The sequence below is a fragment of the Drosophila arizonae genome, chromosome 5, assembly GCF_054131065.1.
Source record: "Drosophila arizonae isolate 15081-1271.41 chromosome 5, UAZ_ARI_1.0, whole genome shotgun sequence".
NCBI lineage: Eukaryota > Metazoa > Arthropoda > Insecta > Diptera > Drosophilidae > Drosophila > Drosophila arizonae.
The window spans coordinates 24,340,393-24,362,587 of record NC_142925.1 but is presented as its reverse complement, the minus strand read 5'-3'; the positions used below and the strand labels follow the sequence as shown (position 1 = coordinate 24,362,587).

The 22,195-nt window shown below is 41.7% G+C and overlaps 6 protein-coding genes across 13 annotated transcripts; 5 read left to right on the top strand and 1 right to left on the bottom strand.

Moving 5' to 3' along the window:
• Positions 1-25: 25 nt before the first annotated feature.
• On the top strand, positions 26-3,002 carry Ctf4 (Chromosome transmission fidelity 4). The gene has a single exon (XM_018010804.2). The coding sequence runs from the start codon at positions 120-122 to the stop codon at positions 2,919-2,921; it is 2,802 nt and encodes a 933-aa protein (XP_017866293.2). The 5' UTR covers positions 26-119; the 3' UTR covers positions 2,922-3,002.
• A 104-nt stretch (positions 3,003-3,106) lies between these two features.
• LOC108615933 (uncharacterized) lies at positions 3,107-11,816 on the top strand. Of its 7 annotated transcripts, none has more exons than XM_089471655.1 (10): positions 3,107-3,229; positions 3,930-4,345; positions 4,433-4,608; positions 5,910-6,105; positions 6,196-6,400; positions 6,848-8,772; positions 8,970-9,075; positions 9,137-9,413; positions 9,485-9,809; positions 10,546-11,816. In XM_089471655.1, the coding sequence occupies exons 2-10, from the start codon at positions 4,117-4,119 to the stop codon at positions 11,142-11,144; spliced, it is 4,038 nt and encodes a 1,345-aa protein (XP_089327781.1). In that variant the 5' UTR covers positions 3,107-3,229; positions 3,930-4,116; the 3' UTR covers positions 11,145-11,816. The 7 variants fall into 7 exon arrangements, with proteins under 7 accessions (XP_089327781.1, XP_089327783.1, XP_089327782.1 ...); XM_089471657.1 differs by having other exon boundaries at positions 3,137-3,425; positions 4,235-4,345; XM_089471656.1 differs by having other exon boundaries at positions 3,137-3,425; positions 4,202-4,345.
• A 144-nt stretch (positions 11,817-11,960) lies between these two features.
• On the top strand, positions 11,961-13,357 carry LOC108615949 (uncharacterized). Its single transcript, XM_018010823.2, has one exon. The coding sequence runs from the start codon at positions 12,278-12,280 to the stop codon at positions 13,214-13,216; it is 939 nt and encodes a 312-aa protein (XP_017866312.1). The 5' UTR covers positions 11,961-12,277; the 3' UTR covers positions 13,217-13,357.
• Positions 13,358-15,051: 1,694 nt separating this feature from the next.
• PIG-V (phosphatidylinositol glycan anchor biosynthesis class V) lies at positions 15,052-17,085 on the top strand. 2 transcript variants are annotated; one of them, XM_089471663.1, is made up of 2 exons: positions 15,052-15,391; positions 15,456-17,085. In XM_089471663.1, the coding sequence occupies exon 2, from the start codon at positions 15,462-15,464 to the stop codon at positions 16,809-16,811; it is 1,350 nt and encodes a 449-aa protein (XP_089327789.1). In that variant the 5' UTR covers positions 15,052-15,391; positions 15,456-15,461; the 3' UTR covers positions 16,812-17,085. The 2 variants fall into 2 exon arrangements, with proteins under 2 accessions (XP_089327789.1, XP_017868865.1); XM_018013376.2 differs by having other exon boundaries at positions 15,053-15,387.
• Positions 17,086-17,276: 191 nt separating this feature from the next.
• On the top strand, positions 17,277-20,111 carry LOC108617513 (lipid transport auxiliary protein 1). The gene is made up of 3 exons (XM_018013326.2): positions 17,277-18,109; positions 18,171-18,578; positions 19,848-20,111. Exons 1-2 carry the CDS (start codon positions 17,568-17,570, stop codon positions 18,574-18,576), a joined length of 948 nt encoding a protein of 315 aa, XP_017868815.1. The 5' UTR covers positions 17,277-17,567; the 3' UTR covers positions 18,577-18,578; positions 19,848-20,111.
• Positions 18,643-19,848, bottom strand: LOC108617512 (glyceraldehyde-3-phosphate dehydrogenase 2). Its single transcript, XM_018013325.2, has one exon. It carries the CDS (start codon positions 19,663-19,665, stop codon positions 18,661-18,663), a length of 1,005 nt encoding a protein of 334 aa, XP_017868814.1. The 5' UTR covers positions 19,666-19,848; the 3' UTR covers positions 18,643-18,660.
• Positions 20,112-22,195: the final 2,084 nt, after the last annotated feature.

Below are 22,195 nucleotides of genomic sequence, written 5' to 3'. Positions count from 1 at the left end.
TATATTTTATCTGATTTAAAGTTTGTCTGTGTAGAGATAAATAAATTAATTTAAGAGCAAAAGTAAATCGTCATTTGCTTGCACTAATACACGGACTGGCAAGCCAGTCAGTGCTGCAAATGACGTTTGACGTTGTGCAACACTGCTTAGTTACGTTTTGGCGCGAAACGCTTAGGAAACGAAGGTCGAGGCTGAACCAAATCTCGGATATAAATAATAATACAAAAATGAGTTTTACGCGCAGTTCACTGCGTTATGCGCACACTAATGGGTACACTGGACTATTGTACACGCCTAAAGGTGATTTCATGATCACGTGCGGCACTGATGGCGATATACGCCACTGGACCTGCATCAGCGACGATGATCCCCGTTCCACCTGTTTGGGCGAGTTTGTTATGTGCATTGCGCACACGGGAAGCCGACTGCTGGCCTCCACAGACCGCAACACGGTACACGCATATACATTTCCCGACATGGACAGCGATGGCATACTCATGCGTTTCACCGCACCTGTTACGTGTCTACGAGTCAGTGGTTCCTTTACAGCTGCAGGCAGCGAGGATACACATATAAAAGTGCTGAAGGGTGACAATGCTGGAGCTGAGACTACGCTGGAGGGGCACAAGGGACCTGTATTAGCTCTCGATCTGTATGCTGAGCGACATCTGTTGGCTTCGGTGGCCGGAGACGGTTTGCTTAAGGTCTGGCAGTTTGAGACGGGCGAGGAGCTGAAGAGTATATCAGGATTACCGCGAGTAAATAGCTTTGAAAGCGCTAGCCTGTTCGGGACGCCTAGCTTTGAGCCACAGCGCGGTGAACAGTTGGCCTATGCGCTAGACAAGGAGATAATTGTGCTCAATACTTCAAACTGGGAGGTGGCCTATAAGCTTCAGGATGATCGTGTCTCTAGCAACTACAGTTGCTGCCAATTCTCGCCGAACGGAGAGCGTTTGGCAGCGGGCACCACTAGTGGGGAGCTCAGCATATTCGATGTGGTGCGCCGAAAGGCATTGTCGGTGGAAGCACCTCCCAGCGACTGCAAATCCATCACGTGCCTCGCCTGGAATCCAGCTATTGCTGATGAGCTGGCCTTTTGCGATGCTACTGGACAATTGGGCACCATATTTCTGGGCGAAGAAGAGACACGAAGCGGATTAGATGGTGAGCTAGAGGAGGAGCAGGATGAGTTGCTCACTGGCACTGGATTTGAATTTGAGGGTGGAGACGATGAGGATATGGCGGAACCTGATGACGGCGATGGAGTTAGCCTGGAGCAGCTGAAACGTAAAGTGATGAGCAAATCGGGGTATATGCCAGATGAAATAGACGACGAGCAGTCGAAGCACTCCATAGCCAGCAGCTCCACTGTTCCCCCTGTTCCCCAGCTGAAGCTCTTCAAGCAGCAAGCTCCATTTCAGCCAGGCGCCACACCAGTTGATTTGGAACATCACTATTTGGCTTGGAACGAAGTGGGTATTGTGACAGCGCATACCGAGCCAAGCGGTGACGGAGCTATCGATGTGGAATTCCACGATGCAAGCGTGCATCATGCGCTGCACCTGAGCAACAACTACAACCAACATAACCTGGCCAGTCTCAGTCGTAGCGCCTTGGCTTTGGCTTCCACGGAAAGCAGCAAGCTGGTTGTCATTGCCTTGGCCGCAGCTGGCAACAAAGAGTGGTCGCTGAGTCTGCCGGACTGCGAAAGCGTGGAGGCGCTGGTGGCCACCAGTCAGCTGATTGCCGTGGCCACCAGTAATCACTTTCTGCGCCTTTTTACCGTAATGGGGACGCAGCGCGAGGTGCTGAGCCTGCCTGGACAGGTGGTCGCATTGGCCGGACATGAGAATAGCGTGATGTGCGTTTATCATGCCGCCGGCTGCAGCCAGAGTCAACAGCATTTGGCTGCCATGCTGGTTAATGTGAGTGGCTTGAGCCTGCGCGTGGAGCAACTTGTGTTGCCTTTGACACCGGGACGACAACTGAACTGGCTTGGATTTTCGGATGTGGGCTCGCCCTGCTTTGCGGATAATATGGGTCTGGTGCAGCTATATCGTCGTGCCAGCAATGCCTGGTTCCCCATCTGCGACACCCTAAAACAGAGCTCCAGTGTGTCTAATAACTACTTCATAGTTGCTCTCTCAGAGCGCAGACAGATTATTGAGGCTGTGCTCTGTCGCGGCAGCTCCTATCCCATGACTAATCCACGTCCTATGCTGCAGGAGCTGCGCATGCAGCTGCCGCTCTGTGACATTGAGCTGGAGAAATCGGAGCTGGAGGACACGCTATTGAGAGCCAGCTTGATGCAGTGGGAAGGCGCTGAGAAGATACAGAAGGAGACGGCCATAAAGCTGTTTGCTTTGGCCTGCAGTAGCGAGTGTGAGACGCGGGCACGTGAGCTAATCGAGTCTATTGCCTGCACAGAGCTGCTCCAGCTAGCTGTTAAATATGCTTCGAAACGAGGACGCATTCACCTCTCAGATAGACTATGCGAGCTGCTGCCGCAACTGGAGGCAGTTCAGGAAGCGCGCAAGCACCAGCAGCTACTTGGCGCCAACGGTATTGCGGCCACCATTGTTCTGCCGATGGCTCCAGTGCAGACTACAACGCCGAAATTAGCGCCTAAGGCTATGGAACTGAGTGCCTCGAAGCGGGGAGCCTTAAAGCGTTTCTCCAATTCTCCAAATTTATTTAAGGCTGCTGCTGCAGGAGCATCTCGTCCGGCAACGCCAGATGTAACCACAGCCCTGGATACACAGGAGAATTTATTTGGTGAGTCAGAGTCGCAGGCAAGCGACTGCAAGGATGGAGAGCAACGTTCGCCCCTGAATTCCGTTAATCCGTTTGCTATGAAACGCAAGCTCGTTGATACGGGAGTCATATTTGGCTCCGAGAAGCTGAAACTGGCCAAAAAATAAATGATTTTATTTATAAACTTTTTTACTAGTTATGTAAGATTGATTAACTTTACAAATAAATATAAACCGTTTTCATCTTAAGATACGAAATTGATTTGTGCAGTGAGACCTGGTCTGCTCGAGAAAATACTGTTCATCGGATTAGTTAGCAATGCACAGGCTGGTCACACTACAGCGCTTGTTTAGCCTGTTGATAGCTGTTGCTTAACAAAGACCAATTTAGTTTAAAGTCGGTTCTTCCCGTTACAGTTGTGTGAGCTCTCAGGGTGGTCCTTATCCACAGATAGGTGGTTTTACCCACAAGTTGTGTACGTGTCTACCAAGTTATTTCACAACCTGAACGCATTTTAGATCACACTCACATTTTGAATTGAGTTATATTTTAAATCGTGTTACACGCAACATTTTAATACCTACAAAAAAAAAAAACAGACAAAAATACATATATACAATACATTTTAAGAAGGCGTGGCATGTTTTTATCGCAATCAAAAATTCGCAGTGGTAAGTGTATGCATATGTATATATATGCGTTGTATATGCATATGTGTGTACGTACATAAGCATGTACAATTGTTTCTGGTTATGTATGGCAACAAGAGCATATTGCCGTTATTAACCGTTACATGAGCGCGCGCGCATATATCCCAGAATCCATCTCTCGCACACATATACACACAGACGCACACTTAATCAGCCGAGCACAACGCTCACTTGCAAGAGCGTGAGTGAATCAGCATCAGCATCTTCGATTTCTGTTAACAGCTACCAGATCAATATCGAATCGTAATTCTAAGCTCATGTGCATATACGTGTGTACATACATATATAAGAGCTCTGATAGCTGCAGTTTTGCCATTTACCGTTGAACCATTGCGGTGCGCAGGTTGTTCTTTGTTCAGTGCCAAAACAAATGTTCGCGAAATATTGCAATCTCGTTAGTGTGTGTTTGTGTGTGTATGCGATCGTCGAGCTGTGTACTCAAACAAAATCCGTATTTAATTACAGTTTAGAAACCAGAATCCAGAGTGCTATCAATTCTTTTTATTTTTTGGCACTGCTACTGTGAGTCAGTGTGCACTAGTGTGGGTGTGCGTGTGCAGTGTGTGTGTGTGTGTGTGTGTAAGAGATCGTGCGCGTCTGTGCGTGCTTGTAAGTAGTGCAAATCATCTTCGTCCCTTTGTACGTATTTACTATGACAAAAAATAAAATTCAAAAAAAGGCCAATGGCCAAAAGAAGGCGATCCCTGTCAATAGATTAAAAATAGTAACAAATACAGCAACAATGCCACCTTCCATTTTGACGCCGCCAGCGACGCCGCCGTCAACATCATTTGTAAACTTAAACAACAAAAACTTAACAGCCAACAACCACAACAGCAACAATGCTGATTTCCAAGCCACACAGCAACGCAAGCCATGGGGTAAGTGCATTAACTACTATGCTTTATTGTACTATTTTTTAACTCTGCATTCAATTAATTTCTTAAAAAAAAAAAAAATAACCTTAGAGCGCGAGTTAATTGGCTCCTTTCTGCTAAAAATGGCTGAGATCCAGGTGGTGAGCGCGCGTAACAGTTGGTTCGTGGATAAACGAACGCTGCGAAGGGAATTCGAAAAGCATCTGCTACGGGAGCCCAATAGCACAGAGCTGCACGTTAAACTCTCCGTAAATGGGGCTTATAATGTAAGTAGACAAGTGCTACATATATTCTTCGTGGGTGGTCTGTGAAAATTATATTCTCCTGTTTCGAAAATTACATAAAAAAGATACAGTCAACAGTTAATATAATGAACTAAATTATTGATAAAAAATATTAACCGATAATAATTTTGAATTTCGAAGATTTACAGACCACCGTTAAATACATACATATAACAAAGTAGCAGTCCACAGTCGATATAGTGAATTTCATTTTTAGTTGCTATCCATAGACTATCTATATAGACTCATTCATGTAGCTTGTTAATATTAATTTCTTACTTGACAAATCTTGCATTAAAAAGTTAGGATCTCTCTAATTTGCTCTATAATTAATATTAGTTGAGATCAGTTAATGACTAGAGTTTTTTTTAGTTTCATATGGCTTATTATTCTGTATGCACACTGTACTAAGAACATTCATATCTATTTGTGCTTTCTTTGTTATTCAAACAATCACTTTCTTTTTTTTTTTTTGCAAATCTTTCAATTTTCTATACCTAACTTGCTTTATCAACTCAACCCAGCTCTCTATCTCTCTCTACAACCGATCGTAGATGTGAAAATCGGTTAGTCATATGTTTGCAGGCAGCTCTCTGGGTTTTGCCAGACAAAACTGTAATCTATAGTCGCCTCTCTTAGTTGTATTTTTTAAATTTGTGTATAGTAAATGTTCAGCCATGTGCGCTAAGCCGGTTCTACATTCTATTGTTATTGCTATATAAATATACATATGATTTGTATACATGTATAACTACACATGGGTATATGTATGTATATATGAACAGATATGTACGTCTTAATTATATTTTGTTATAGATGCATGCAATTTGTGTTAACGTGCCAAATGGAAATTAGTTCTGCTACTATAAATATATACATACATCAATATATTGTTTCCCAATATGTCTTCATTTATTGTTCCGTAAAAATGATAATTCAGGATATACTGGTTGTATACAACAGACAGATTTCGTTATCTACATACATACATACATATGTAATTATGCATATGTATGTATCATCGACAAGCTCAATGAATCTAGTCTGATTGACCTATCCGGCTATCCCATACCCAAGTTAGTGTTGCTTGAATGAATTTATTTAAAATTATATCTTAGCTATTCATCAAGTAAAAATCCCAAATAAAATTTGGGCGAAACCCACCTAAATTTACTTTTGTATATAAAATTCATCTGCTCTATTCGTGGGATTCCTCTTTCTAGATACACATTAAAGCTTAGAACAGTCATCAATAATAGTGTGTATTATTTATTTATTTTTAGATCGGCTCACTGCTGCAGCGTACAAACTTCTTGATGAATACTCCGCGCGGCGATTCCAACTACCGCATCAAGAGTGTAGCTCTAATGGAGTTTCGAAGGGAGAAATATAATGCCATCGACGAGAAGCAGCGACAAACTGATTTTGCTGCTGTCAGCAATGTGACGGATGCTACGCAAGATGGTCCCATCGCCCAAAGTAAGCTATACCCATACGTTTTGATCCTTCCGCTTGATTATTGATTTTTTATGGGATACTCTATGTGGGGTGTCTTGTTTTTCTTCTCAGAATATGTGCTGGATGAGGAGGCCGAGTCAATTCCATTGAAATATCAAAAGACGCAAAAGCAACATCGCGATTTGGACTTTGAATTAAGTTCGATGGGTTGCTACATTTGTCAATGCAACTTTGATAGCATTGAGAAGTATGAGGAACACATCGAATACCATGGTGATGAGTCGGACTTTGAGTCGTTGCAGAAAATGACAAAATAGTAAGTGTTATACAGATAATCTAAGTAGAATGTATATAAGAAAGCAGTCGTATCTGTGTTATATATATATTATTTACAATTTCTTAACTGAAACAATAGTATACTATATATAAATGATGTATGTAGAATGTTACCTGATAGCAAACCATAGTTATAAACAATCTATATTATATGTTTAATAGTTGTTGAGCTGTTGTTATCAGGTCACATTCTATAGAGAATGTGTGTGCGCTTAAGCTCATTTATATTACTCATTTCTCATTTACTCGTTTCAATTGCTTTAATCTGTTTGCGAACTTGCAATTTGTTATTATTTTAAAATACTTCACAATTTATGCCTATGTAGTTATTGGCTTGTATTTTTGTTTACTTATAAAGAGATTGTTACTGTTTCTAACACTATCTCTCTCTCTCTCTCTCTCTCTCTCTCTATCACTCTACTTTTAGTAGCCAGCCAATGCTGAAGCTTTCGTATAGAACCTGCGTAGATAGTCATTATTTTGGTTTTACGCTGGAGACGCAGCTAAAGGATATCGTGATTGAGAAATTTACCATTGTGCAGTCGCGTCAGTTTTATTACGTCTACAACAATCGATTGCCATTGGAGGTGACCGAAAGTGGGCAACTGATCTTCTTTGTCGACTCGCACGTCTTCACGATACTGCGTGAACAGCCGATTGTAATTGGATACAGTCAGCTGGTCAATGGGCAGCGCCATCATTATGTGGAACAGCACCACTTTATGCGTACCGATGCATTGCCTAAGGCCAGCTTCGATGTGAATCCCTATCGGCTGTCCAGCAAGAAGCTGTTTCGTGGCGGTCGGCTAGAGCCGGCTATACCACCAAAGCCCGTGGTTACCGCACTGAAACATAATGCGGAGGATGCCCAAGCTCGATTGTCTGAATACAACAAGGATTATCGAAACTTTTGTGAATTGGGGGAGCTCACGCAAAGCAATATTTATGAGACGCTGCGCACCCTTCTCCAAGTGGAGGATATTGAGCGGCTGCAGTGCTATGTTGCCCTTAAGCAATCCAAAATGGAGCTGCATCAGTTCGGCAAAGAGTTGTCCGTTAAATTGCAGCCAAATTCCAGGAACTTGAGTGCCGAGGATATTCTCTCGCCTGGCGATGATGTCCTTATCATCAACGAGCGTTGCACGATTACTCCGTCAGAGACGGGCAAAGCGAACAGCATCAGACAGCTTTTGGATAATAATGGCCTTATATTGGAATTAGCACTCAAAGATTTCGATGCGCTCATTCAATGGGGTCAGAAGGTCAACGAACAGTTTGGCCTACCCGAAAAGGATCGTCGTGAGCCCCGCGTCTATTTTGCTCGCATCCTGGGCGTCTCGACCCAACGCGTCAATATCACCTGCGATCGTCATTTGCTAGACAACACTACGTATACGCTGCTCTTTCGACCCGTGCGAGCCGTTCTCCGATATCAATATCGGGCTCTAGGTCAGTTAAAGCTCAGCAATCCAGAGCACGTGGACCGTTTGCTGTTCCCACCTTCGATTATGCGACAACCGGTAGCCAGCGGCGCTTTGTGCTTGTATAATGAGAATATTGGACATAATCCGGAGCAACAGCAGGCGGTGCAGCAAATTACATTTTGTGATAAGCTGCCGGCTCCTTACATTATCGTTGGGCCGCCCGGTACTGGCAAAACGGCTACAATTTGTGAGGCCATCTACCAGCTGTATGTGCGTCGACCAGAGACCCATATCCTGGTCCTGGCCGGCTCCAATACGGCCTGCGATGAGATCGCATTGCGTCTACTGCGCTCCATATCGAAGGTGCCAAGTCAAGCGCGTCCTCTGACGCGCATCTTTGCCGCCAGCTGCGATAGACGCATCGATAATATTGATGACTTGCTGTTGGAGTATTCGAATATGTACGCCCTACACTTTTACCCGGACGTGCAGGCGGTGCACGAATATCGAATTGTGGTGTGCACCCTTAGTCTGGCGGGCAAACTTTCGACGGGCGGCTTCGGTCGTGATGAAGACAAACGCAGCGTATTCACACATGTTTTCGTCGATGAGGCTGCTGCCTCTACCGAAGCGGAGGTGCTAATGGGCATTACCTGTACCGTTGCCCCAGCAACAAATCTTATTTTATCTGGCGATCATAAGCAGCTGGGTCCGGTACTGCAATCGCAGCGTGCCGGCGATTGGGGTCTGGGCGTATCTCTATTCGAGCGTCTACTCCAGCGCGAATGCTACCGGTTGGGCGAGAACGGTGATTACAACGCCGTTGTACAGACACGACTGCGGCGTAACTATCGTTCCCATCCCGAAATTGTTAAGCTCTACAGTGATCTCTACTACAACAGCGAACTGACATCGGAGGCGGAAATCGGTAAGTCTATCTGACCGGACTAACTATTAGTGTAGTGCCGGTAATAGTTTCGATTGTTTATAAAATCCTTGTTAAAGGATATTAAAGCTAGCTGATAGCAAACAATTCTTAGTGATCGTCTTTAGTCCTTAACTCTTTCACGTGCTCGAATACTTTTATATTAACAAAATATATTTGCTTTTGTTTTTTTTTTTTAGAAAACGTTTGCATGGCTAGAAATTGGTTTCACTCGCCCAACGAACATTTCCCTATATTGTTTCATTCGGTTTTTGGCACGACGATGAATTCGCAAAGCTCGCTGAGGTATGCTTCTCTCGATTTGAGCTAGTTCCTATATAAATAATCGCTTTCTTCTGCTTGACAGTCTGTGCAACAATAAGGAAATCGATGCAGTTATGGACTATGTGAAAGATCTAATGTACTTTGGCATCAATGGTGATAAATTGGCCCAAACGGATATTGGCATCATATCGCCATATAAGAATCAGTACCAGCGCATCCAGGAGCAGCTCAACATGCGCAACTGGCATCAAATTGATTGTGGCTCGGTTGAACTGTTTCAGGGCAAGGAGAAGCAAATAATAATTGTTTCCTTTGTGCGCTCATTCACCGAAAAATTAGGATTTCTTAATAATAGTCGAGTGAGTTTGAATTTGACTATGATTACTATAGGAACATTATTAGATGTTGATAAATTTTGGATCATTTTCAGCGTTTGAACGTTTTGCTATCACGTCCCATGTCTTTGCTTATCCTAATTGGTAATCCGCGCACGCTAAGCAAGAATCAGGAATTTCGTCATATTATCGACATGTGCAGGGATCGAAAAACGCTCGTCGGCTCGCCCTATTATCCGGATGATAATAAGATGAATGAGGCGAACGGCGGTGTGGCTCAAACAGTTAATCCGACGCGTTCTGACTTCCATCCGAACAACAATCATAATACCAATAGCAAAAAAAATAATCTTAATTATCGGCAGCAGCAACAAACGGACGAAACAGCTGAAGACACGCTGGCACATTCATTCAAGCGAAGTAATAATAATCGTTGTCATAATTATCAATATCACCAAAGAAACCAAAGAAATCGTGATAGTGATCATAAATGCCTATATACAAATGCATATGCAGGATCTTTAGCATTTCGAATGATCCCATAATAGTACATATCTATATACATATATATATATGGATATATATATGTGTGTATATATAAGTATAGTATATATTTATATATAGATATGTATTTATGGATTGAAAACGAGTTGAATCGACCCAAAAATTCACAGATCTAAATTGTGTCAATAGCATGCGTTTTAGAAGTTTTCAAGATCGGCGTAAACAATTCCATTCCACATCTAACATCACATTCCACAAATCCTTTATAATATAATATATGTGTACATGTATATATGTATAAATATATATATATATAATTTTTTGATATATATGTATATATGCACATAGAGATATATGCATTCGCAATATATTGCACCGGGATTCGGTTGTTGGCGTAAAGCACCAAGCGATTCCGATAATGGGGAGCTATTGCAGTTCTTGCAGTCCATGTTAATAATAAATTGGCATACGCATCTTTTGATCATGCACGTGATATATGCTCCTTTGGCTAATTCATTTTCGCACTTATCCTGCTTATCACGTTCATAGCGTTCACGTATCTCGGGTTGTTTCTTTTCTTTCTTTTGGTGAACGACGAAATGTGTAAATCATACCTCTAAATGTATCAATTTTCTTCTATTTTTTTATTCAGCTAATGTACGCAGTAAGCCCTTGTCGGCGGCTACAAAGATTGGCTACAATAAAGCCGAGTTGCTGTCAATGGGCGCCCAGGCGACTCAGCAGCACAAAAAATCGGATCTGGACCAGCTGTTCGATGAGCTACCCAGCGTGCCGCGTTATGTGGACAATGAGTCCGAAACCGTGCGCTCCATTCGAGCAGACATGCAGCGTATGTCTATTAGCCGTCCGCCCACTGCGACTGCTACCAGTAAACCAGCGACAAAGGCTGCCCAACCAATACAACTGACTAAAACACCAACACGTACCGAAACGGCACGGCCATCTACTGATGGTAAATATGTGGTCGGCGTTGAGGCGATCGATGTGGCATTCGCACCTAGTGCACCACCGGGTAGTCCAAGTCTGTCGCATTGCAATCAGTATAGCTACATACCATCGGTAAATTCGCACTTCGAGTCTGTCCGACTACCAATGGAGTACACATCTCCGCCGCCATTCTTCGACCAAGGACGCTCTCCGCCTTATTATGATTGGGCTAATGGAGCTCCACGATCGCAGCCACAGCCGCAGCCCAAGGAGAAGAAGAAAAGCACTTGTGTTATATCATAATTGCATATATATATTAAGATTATGTTGTTTTTTCATGAAATAACATAGCTACGAGGACTACACAGGACAATCGAGTTCCTGAGTTATCCTCTTTAGACTTTTGCTGTATGTCGCATGCTGCAATCGACTGCATACTGTCGGTCAGTCTGCATCAGTTGCAACATATTTCATGCAGCAAAAACTTAAAACGAATTTTCAGTATATAAACAGCAAATTCGCATTGGATGGATTAACAGTATTAATGGCGTTGTGAATGCCCACTGTTAATTTGTCAGTTGCGATTTTGTGTGAGTATATAGTGCTTTTACATATATATATATATATGTATATGTACATGGGCATGAATCCCAATGAATTTCATCCATGTACATATTCACAAAAGACAAAGCTAATTTGCTTAACAAATTGATTCTTTTTCGATATTTATAATTTGAAATTTTAAAATAAAGAATTGTGTGTGGCTCATTTTGCGCTCTATTGCCAAACTAATTCATCCCTTTAAGAATGAAAGGATAAGATACAAGATTGCAACATTAAAGTATATCAGAACTATCCGATAATAACCGACATTTATAATTAACCATTTCGTATTTTTAATGTAAGAAAGATGGAAAGAAATCTGCTCTATGTTACCCGAAATCTGTAATAAACTATATTTTTTGAGCAAACCAAGATGTAATCTATTTTTATGAGCATGTAAATGGAATGTATGTATGATACAACAATGATAGATTATTTGTTGTAATTGAAGCTAATAGTGTGATGTACATGTATATCTTAAGTATGATTGTTCTAAATATAAACAGATTCAGGATCAGAAAAGTGTAAAATGCTTATGCATAAGAGCATACGAAAGGCTCGTAACTATATTACATTATCCAGTTTTGTGAAATAGATCACATGTAAAAAACGAAGCTGGCTTTGCGAAAGTAAATGCTTCAAAACTCAGATAATTTTATTTCGTTGCAAAGGAGCCACATAACATTTTTTTTTTTAAATACTGTATACATGGTTCGAGGAAATCGAGTAAATTCACGTAGCTCTTAAAATTATAATAAAGTGAAGCAATTGCTAGATTATTCAAGGAATCCGCAAAGATTGTGCGCCTAACGATCGACATTCACATTTGCAATATGACTGCGCGCGGTAAATTGGCCACGCCCACTGCAATGTCCACGCCCATGGCCATGGCCCAACCGAGATTGAATTACAATCGGACCACAAATGAGACGTTGCGTGGCACCAGATTGGCGACGCCACTATCACCACACAAGACCGGGAAAGCAGGTCGATGCATCGGCGGTGATGGCGATGGTGGCACCGCTGCCTGGAAGAGAACCAAAACCACAGAGGTGTCGACCATAAGCCGCATGGAGCTGACGTCACGGCTGGAGAAGCCAACGATTGCGTCAACGTTGCGTTCAGCCAGCAATCGTGGCAGAGTAATGGCCCAAAAGGCAGCGGTTCCTCGCAAGCCAGCAACACCGAGAGCCGAAACAAAGTGCTTAGATGCCACACCGAAGCAAGGTATGCCGCGCAAGGCAGGTGGTGGGAAAAAGGAAAGCCTAACGGAGGGACAGCACGACTCCGCCAGGGTGGCGAAACACCCAATGTCAGAGATGGGCGTGCAAACGAATGAGGCGGAGATACTGAATCGCGATCTGCTCGTGGGAGATATAAAGCTGCTGCTGCCCTCCCCGGAGCTTGCGAAAGAAATCGAACTGGCCCGGGCTGAGCAGAAGAAATCGTATAAGTCAATGATACGTACATTTTCACCTCACGAGCAGGATGAGGAGCAGCATTTGGACGAGTTGAAGCAATACATGGAGCGCACTTATGTAACCAGACGCAAGCCCAAAAAACCACCGATGCCGACGTTGGCCAACTATGAGCCTCATGAATATAGCAGTGTATTCGAGACGATGGATGAGTTCTTTACACGCGAAGTGCAGAAAGCCGAGTCCCTAACGAACATCAAAGATCGCATTAAGCGCAAGGAATTGGAATTGATGAGCATGTTCAACGAGGTGGAAGTTAGTGAAAAGATCGAATCTGATTCCGAAGGGGATTAGAATCAAATTATTATAAGTATGTAACTCCCAGATATATATTGCGAAAAAATGAAACAAATTAATTGAATAAAACAAATAAATTCATGTAAAAACAAGTAAGAAAGCTCTAGTCGAGACTGCTCGACTACGAGATCCCCTGAACCCTTGGAGTAATAGCTATTTCAATAATTTTTCGCGTCTTTCAGCTTACACAAGAAATACGCACACACACACACACACGCACACAGGCATACATACACACACATACATACACACACATACATACACACACACATACACAAACATTTACATACACGTACACACACAAGCATAAACACGCATGGGCGGCAGTGAGCGCTTACTATGAGAATTTAATTGCTTAATAACTTTTTTTGTGGACGTACGATCTTCATGAAACTTTCAGATTATGATTATAACATATGCATGTAATTGCCAAAGCACAAGTCTCTAGTATTTGAAATACGCTTTTTACAAAAGTGAGGGTGAGGGGGTGAATTTAGAGGTGGGGGTAAATTTTAACAAAAAACGAAATTGTATAAATTGCATATAAGCATACATTAAAAATTTGGAGACTCTAGCAATAAAGGTGTAGAAGATATAATTTGATAACTGGTTTTCAATAAGGGTTTTTATCGATAAAAAAGATCGGGATGAGTTATCGATTATTAATGATAAACTCGATATCCGCGCTGTAATCACGAACATTTTACAAGAAGTCTATAGCTCTTATATCTTCGGAAATCGACGCGTTCAAACATACGGACAGACAGACAGACGGACAGGGCCAAATCAACTCAGCTCGTCGCCCTGATCAAGAATATATATACTTTGTGGGGTCTACCACGCCTCCTTCTCCCTGTTACATACGTTTCAACAAAACCATTGTACCCTGATTTCCCATTGAAAATGGGTTCAGGGTATAAATATCACTTGTGTCTTTCACCAATTTTTTTTTCAAATATTCTTAAAAGTGTATTGATTTCGCTAGAAGTTTTATTTATATTATTTATAGACTTTATTTTAACTTTAACGATGTTGATCAATGAATTGAGTTGAATTGTGGATAAAAGTAGGCTATCTGCCGAAATTGCGGGCAAAAAAACAGCTTTTGATTAACTTTAATCTTGATTTCATACAAATTTCCCCAATTCTGTTCTGGCAAAAGTCATTATCCTCTAAGTACATGTTTACTCTGAGTATTTCTTCCAAATGTTAAATACTGCTTCCATTTATTTTCTCAAAGTATTTCCTATAAGTGTTTCCTGTACTTATTTTCTTTAAATATTTATCCTAAGTATGTCTTATAAATATTTCTTCTAAGCGTATTTTCTAAATATTTCTGAAAAATATATCTTCTATGTATTTCGTTCATTTCCCCTAAGTCGCTAAGTCTTTAATGCTTAGCTGAACGATGACTTCATGTCAGTTCATATCAATTTACTGATAGAATTGTCCAACTGCTGCAGCTGATGCACTTTATATAGGACGACTTTTACTCAATGTCAAAATCGCGCTCAAATGTTGAGCCCGGCGCCAACGGGAGTACTCTCTACTGCTGCAAGCACTCTAACTTCGTTTTTACGACATATGAATACCAAATGAAGAGTGTTGCATACATATAAAAGCTTGAATGCTCTACAATAGGCTAAACTGGTAACATATATTCATTTATTTATTTCGATTAGATTGGCATCACTTCAAAAAATACTTCACCTGCTGTAAGACTTTTAAAACACGCGCCGGTAATCGACGTATTCAAAGTTCTGTTATCGATAAGCAGTGACCAGTGTATACACTCTCGTTTGTGAATAGAGTGATTCATCGCATTTAGCAGCTGTTCATTTGGTAATACCACTAATCATACAATACCAAATTGGCATTTTCACACTGGGTTTGGTTGGCGCTGAAGCATTCTGACAAATTTGTTTAATTTTTAATAACATATAAATTAAACTGACTAGTCGGCCAGTTTAATGTCAACCCACATTTAGAGAGTCTCATCAAGACTCTATTTTCACTCCAGAAACAGAACACCTATTGCTGTGCAATACAAATGCTGTAAGCAAAGGAAAACATTTATTAAATATTCCAACTGCAGCGACTACATTTACACTAATAAACATATACATATATTTATATATATCAATATATGTATGTATTTATATAAGTAGGTGAGTAAGTGAGGTGAAAAAATTGGCATATGTAGCATGTGATTCACAACAACTCCATTCACCAACAGACAAAGATGACGCTTAAAGTAACGAAGCTTGCACTAACGAGTCGCCTCATCGTCCTGGCTGTCCAAATGTTGGCCAATTGGGTTGTGCCGGATCATAAGCCGGATGTATTTCGCATGCCAATGCCCATAGTGAATGCCACGGTGCCTGCACATGGTCTGGACACACTTGTGACGACCTGCTTAGGCGGTTTGAGGCACTGGGATGGCGAATACTTTCTGCATATAGCCTACTATTTGTATACCTACGAGAATACGCTGGCCTTTTATCCACTGTATCCGGTGCTCATACGGAATGTGGCCATGGTTTGTGAGACCTTAAATGTGCCCATGTCGCAGCACGTCCTAATGCTGTTAATCGCTGTCGTTCTTAACTTGTGGTTCTTCTGCGAGGCGGCCAATTACCTATATCAGCTGACGCAGCGTGTCTTTAACGATCTACACAAGAGTTGGAATGCAGCACTAATTTTTTGCTTCAATCCGGCGAGCATTTTCTTCAGTGCTGCCTACTCGGAGTCGCTGTTCGCCTACGCCAGCTTCATTCTGATGCTGGAATGTGTGCGGCCAAAGCAACAGTATAACTTTGTGCGCATTTGTGTCAGCTTGACCGCCTGCATCATGTGCCGCTCCAATGGACTTATCGCCGTCGGCTTTCCCCTGTATTTCTTTGCGCGCCATTTGATACTCACTGCAAACGTGAAACGCTGCAAGCAGCTCATCAGGATGTCACTGGCAATAATCATCCCATTAGGCGTCTTGCATGCCTATTACTTTTACATATACCGAATGTACTGTATGCCCAGCACTAGAGTGAAGCACCCTGAGCAGGTAGTGCATTACGCCAACGAGAGGAACTATCTGCTTGCCGGAAGGGGACCGGAGGGATCGCCTTGGTGCCAGTATACTTTGCCATTCCCCTACAATTATGTGCAATCTACGTATTGGGATGTCGGCTTCTTACGCTACTATCAATGGAAACAGTTGCCCAACTTTTTGCTCGCAATGCCCATGTTAGTCTTTATGCACTGGCATTGCTGCGATTATCTTTGGTTTTTGGCCACAAAATTGACGCCTCAGGCTTCAAGCTGGCGGGAGTTGTTCAAGACACAAAAGTCGCTACCATTTGTGCTGCATGGCGCCTTTTTGACCCTCGTCTGTGCCTTGTTTGTGAATATTCAAGTGTCTACGCGTTTGTTGGCCTCGGCTACGCCCATTTTTTATTGGTTTGCTGCTGATCATATGCCAAAGTCGCTGGCGCAACTCTCGTTCCGCTCAAAGGCTGGAGCTCTATTTATCTGGTGCACCACGTATTGTGCTTGCGGCACGATTCTCTTCGCTAACAACTTTCCTTGGACTTGAACATTAACTATGTATATATTTATATATATATATATTTGTCCGGCATTTATATGTATGTGTATGTATGTGCACGCTATTTTTATTATTATATGCCAAAGAGACTGTCTTAGGATTGGATTAGTTTTTAGATATTCTTTATAGGTGATCATGTTAATCAGGAAATGACAACCGAAAGTAATTGCACTTTGCTTATAAACTAAATTTAATAAATGTTTAAATCCGATTTTGCGGGCACACATGCTGGTACGCGAATTTATCGAGAACGGCCATAATATATCGATTATTTTTCTCTACGTATCGTATGAAAATAAAGATTAATATCTTCCAATATATTTTGCGGAGACGGTACGCTTTTAGAAAATAAATATAAATATAAATAAAAGACTCATTAAAATTTCAAGTATATAATATAATATAGTCTGCAATTTAATGTATTTTTATGCTTTAAATAAAGCAAATAAGTGCGCCAAAATATAAATATGGAGAGGATAGTTTTAATCAGTTATTGCTGCATTTGTCTCTTCTCCGTTGAGATGTGGTCTGCGAGTGCGTTATCAGGAAATCAGTTTATTGTTTTTCAAAAATTACAGAATAAAAAATGAATTGGAAAACATCGTCCTATTACAATTCATTCACGAACATCGATAATTTAATGTAAGGTTGTAAAACATAAATAAATCGATTAGGTTGAATACAAAATAGACCAAATCTAAACAAAAGAAGTTCTCTTGTGAAAAATACGAAACGCCCGCAAAAATGGAACAGCTTTCGGGTGTTATGATAATAATTATCATAGGCGGTGGCGTACTGACTTTTGTGATGCTCTTCATATTTGCCAAACGCCAGATAATGCGGTTCACGCTCCGTAGTCGTCGCGGTCCCCATGTGCCAGTAGGCAATGATGCCAAGAAGGCGTTGCGCCGTGAAATTGAACGCAGATTGGACTGCATACAAAAGATAGCACAGGAGCCAAAGTTGCTATGGACCGATACCGACAAGTATATATTGCAGCCAGGCACGGAGCAGGAACTGCCACCCTATTACTATCGAATGAAGGCCGTGGACGATGTTAAATTGGTAGAGGCAGAGATAGCGCGTGCGGATGGCAGCATACGTCACGCCCATGAAAGCTTGCGAGCCTTTCTGTTGACAACCCTCTCCGTTACGCTTAATGGTACTGGGCAGCGCATAATACATCAGTTCTGCGACACATATGAGCACGCGCGCCACGATCCAAACGAATTTGGAAAGGACGAATACGAGACGTATCATCATATGCTCCTGAAACTACTGGAAGCGTAAGTCCGCTCAATAAGCGTTTGTCGTTTAAATAAAAACAATATTTTTCTTTTTTCATAGTGCTAAGCAGCTGAAAAACTACAATTCTAGAAAGGCTTCACCTGCACGTACACCGCGTAAACAGAAAATGCATTCGTTGCTCGATCCAGCTCGGCTGCGTCCGCCACCCGTCGTGGAGCCACAGAACGAGCTTGCAGCTGGTCAGCATGCCAAAGTGAACATGACGCTGGGACTGCAGGGCGATGAACTGGTGGCTGCTGAGCTGGCCACCAATCCGCTGCACTTGCAAGCACCTGCCGAGCGAGATCTTATAATCCGGAACCGTATAAAGACACCCACACTAGATGATATTGTGGTTGAGACAGCAGCGGAGCAGCCTCATGGCGATGCGAACACCAGCATTGCGGAGCATGAAATAATGAGCATCTCGTCGGTGCAGCTGCAGCGCAACTCGAGTGTTGTTTGAAGGTAAATTACTTCGATCCATTTACCAATATTTTTTCTAAATAGTTATTCTATTCGACTCTAAAAGTTCTTGCATTTACTTTTATTAGCATTTGTCCATCTTTTGCGAATATAAAACTAAATCGAGTAAACGACACGAGTAGCCTGTCTCATTGTCATACCATGAAATCAGCTTTACAAAATTATCATTAAGTGCAATGCACGCATTGGCATCAAACACTGAGGCATAGCGTGAGCCATTCATGTCTGATGAGACGACAGAGTCTTCTGTGTAGCCCAATATGCCTTTCATTCCACCCTTGGAAGCTTCCTTGATAGCCGCCTTGATCTGCTCCATTTTAGCTGAACATCCCAAACGGCAGGTCAAGTCGACAACGGAAACATTTGCCGTGGGCACACGAAAAGCCATACCGGTTAGTTTACCATTCAAGGAAGGTATTACCTTCCCCACAGCCTTGGCAGCTCCTGTGCTTGCGGGGATTATGTTGCACATTCCGCTGCGACCATCGCGCCACGCCTTAGCACTTGGTCCGTCTAAAATCTTTTGCGTGGCTGTGCAGGCATGGACTGTTGTCATCAAGCCTTCCACAATTTCAAAATTATCATGCACCACTTTGGCCACCGGTGCCAGGCAGTTGGTAGTACAAGAGGCATTAGATATGATCTTCATGTTTGGCTTGTACTGGTCTAAATTAACGCCGCACACAAACATTGGCGCATCCGACGACGGTGCAGAGATTACCACTTTCTTTGCACCGGCGTCTAGATGCACCTTGGCCGTTGCCAGTGTGGTAAATCGACCAGTACATTCAACCACCGTATCGACTGAATTTTCTTTCCAGTTTATTTTTTTCGGATCCGCTTCGTTAGTGACGTTTATCTTTAGACCATTTACCATCAGAGTCTTTCCATCGATGGTAATCTTCTTCTTGAACGGGCCATGCGTCGTGTCGAAACGTAGCATATAAGCCATATATTTGGGCTCCATGGCTGGATCGTTAATTGCCACCACTTGTACATCTTGTCGCCTGATTGCCTCCCGTAGGAACAAGCGGCCTATGCGGCCAAAGCCATTGATGCCGATTGACATAACTGCTAATTTTTATAGTTAGGTTACACAAATTCTTTTTGCTCAAGTTACACTTCTAAGAATTTGAAAAAATTTAAAAGTTTAAAGCAAAGTAAATCAATAACTAATTTATATAAATAATGTATTATGCCAACTTGACGGAATTTCTAAAGCTTGTATGTTTTATTATCGTTTATTTCCAGTTATTCCCAGATGTCGGAACGCTCATCTGCGTAAATACTAACCAAAGTTAAGATAAAATAGGGCACATCGAATGTCATTTGTTTCTGTTAGTTTTTCGTATATGTTATATTATTATGTTCATATAATTGTAAGATAATATATAAGTAATTAAATCTAATTGAATGTATGATCGTCATTACTGAGACTATGTAAATATAATTATAATTATTTGATCCTAATTTAATTGTGTTTAGATGTAAGCAATAAAACTCAAGGTAATTATATTTCTCTTGGTTCGTGCTACTTTCGCATACGTTTAATAAATATTTCATAATATAAAAATTATATAATAATTTTTAGAAATCCACAAATGATATAAAGAAATTTCAACTTACGTGGATTTGTATTAATGATTGAATACTCATTATTAATCTGTTTTGTATTTAATCAATTATATCCTGCTCCACCCATGTGCACTTTAATTACTTAGTTCAATAACTATTGCGAAGAGTCACAATTGTGTCCCTCCGATAGAGAATTGAAAAATATTGAAAATAAAAGCTGAGGCAGTTAAATGAATATACCCATTACATATTCGCTAGATGTGGGGGTATTTTCTTTGATACCCTCTTATTCAATTTAACGCGGCTAATTAAATTGATCTTCTTATCGTATCAAGCTTTCGACGAATCTGAGGAGATTTAGAGATATCACAGCCATCTCCATTTATAGATGGTATTTCATTGCTCTTATGTGAAGTCTTAAAAAAACTCGGCCCAGTGGCTTAAGGCTTTTTGAAGATAATTTTACGATCCAGTGTTAAAATTTATAAAAGACTTTAATTTATAAATGTTCATTATTCATTGTATTTGGCTTGCCATCGGTCTATTGTTGGGGTTTCGATAAAAAAAAACGTAATTTTGACAAAATGCGACTCTAAATGCAAACATAAAACAGTTTTTGTTGAGAAAAGTGAAGAATTTTTTGAGAAAAGCAGCGTAGATAAGGTTGTACAGTTTTTTGCAAAAAAAAAGCTCAGATATCTACAGCTTTGCTCAATGACTCAATGAACGTGGAGCACACATAAATTGTTTTTCGCTGTGGCCAATGCCCAGATGCCAATTTTGTCGATTTACAAAGCAAACGGCGCACACATGAAAGATATTTTCGAAATCTTCTACAAGTGGGTGTGTATAAAAAGTGTTTGTGTGTGTGTTTATGAGTGTGTGCGTTTGTGTTTTGTAGTTGGTATTTTGGAAATGCTGCTGGCTAAAAGTGGGGGAATCCATGTGCGGACAGCAGAGCCTGCTTCTATTCTGGCAATTCAAGCCTTCCGGCTAATTTTTGGCATATTTGCTTATAGCAGCAAAGGCCTCAGTCTCAGCAGCCTGCGCATATTTAATTGACCAAGCCATATAGAAAGTCAAAGTAGAAATTGGTAATATAAAATAGCGCAATCTGTAACGAAACGTGTGAAAAAGTATGGCAACAAAAGGTAAGCAAAAAGTGCTGGAAAAATTTCATGAATCCCTTTGAATAGTTAATCAAAGCTTTAATACTTGGTTGGCTGAAATTGAGTATAATTTTTGATATGAGCTCCAGTGTTTCGTTTCTACAGGCCATTGCGTAGTCGCTTTTGGCTAACAGTTATTTGCTTAAACATTTAACTGGCGTCTTGTTAGTCAGCAACATTTTATTGGTTAGACACACAGCTGCTTATAAATCAATCGAACGAAGCCAGCTGCCATTCACATGCTGAATCCGGAGCCGGAGCTGGGTCCGGGACCTAGGCAAGGGTCGGGGTTGGTGCGAGGCCGGGGCAAAAGGTGTTTGTACAAAATGCAAATGCGTGTCCCTAGAACAACGCACACAAAATCAGCTGCGTTGCTGTGGCATGGGCGCCATTACTCACCTTTGTCTGCCAAGCGGCCCCCATCACCGTATGCATAGCTGATGTATCAAAATTTCGCTTGCCGAAATGGAGCCCCAGGGGCAGAGTTTCTGTTGAGGGGGCATGGCCCAAACCACTTTGTATGAAGAGTGAAGCGCTCTCAAGCATTTCGAATGAAAGAAAGTTTCTGCGCGTCGAAGTTTATGAGTTGAGTTCTTGGCCAAATGCATACAACATCCAACTTAAAACCTTCCACTTTAATCTATAGATTGTCAACTTTACATTGTTTCGCAGCTTTGGCAACATGTTGCCAAAGGTGCGGCAGCATGTTGCTAGGCGTCCGACGCCCACACAAGGCGATTTGCTCTCTCTTGTGATAACTGTGGCTCTCCTGGCACTGGCCGAGGTGAATTCTGACCCCGGACCTAAAAATGGGGCCGCCTATTACGAAATTGCTTAAGTTAACAGCAGAAGTTT

Excerpts from the sequence above, each read along its gene's own strand:
- Ctf4 (XM_018010804.2), top strand. The coding sequence starts at position 120 with ATGACGTTTGACGTTGTGCAACACTGCTTAGTTACGTTTTGGCGCGAA.
- LOC108617512 (XM_018013325.2), bottom strand. The coding sequence starts at position 19,665 with ATGTCAATCGGCATCAATGGCTTTGGCCGCATAGGCCGCTTGTTCCTA.
- LOC108615949 (XM_018010823.2), top strand. The coding sequence starts at position 12,278 with ATGACTGCGCGCGGTAAATTGGCCACGCCCACTGCAATGTCCACGCCC.
- PIG-V (XM_089471663.1), top strand. The coding sequence starts at position 15,462 with ATGACGCTTAAAGTAACGAAGCTTGCACTAACGAGTCGCCTCATCGTC.
- LOC108617513 (XM_018013326.2), top strand. The coding sequence starts at position 17,568 with ATGGAACAGCTTTCGGGTGTTATGATAATAATTATCATAGGCGGTGGC. Across the intron at positions 18,110-18,170 it reads CTCCTGAAACTACTGGAAGC|TGCTAAGCAGCTGAAAAACT; the intron begins GTAAGTCCGCTC and ends CTTTTTTCATAG.
- LOC108615933 (XM_089471655.1), top strand. The coding sequence starts at position 4,117 with ATGACAAAAAATAAAATTCAAAAAAAGGCCAATGGCCAAAAGAAGGCG. Across the intron at positions 4,346-4,432 it reads ACAGCAACGCAAGCCATGGG|AGCGCGAGTTAATTGGCTCC; the intron begins GTAAGTGCATTA and ends AAATAACCTTAG. Across the intron at positions 9,810-10,545 it reads GGCACATTCATTCAAGCGAA|CTAATGTACGCAGTAAGCCC; the intron begins GTAATAATAATC and ends TTTTTTATTCAG.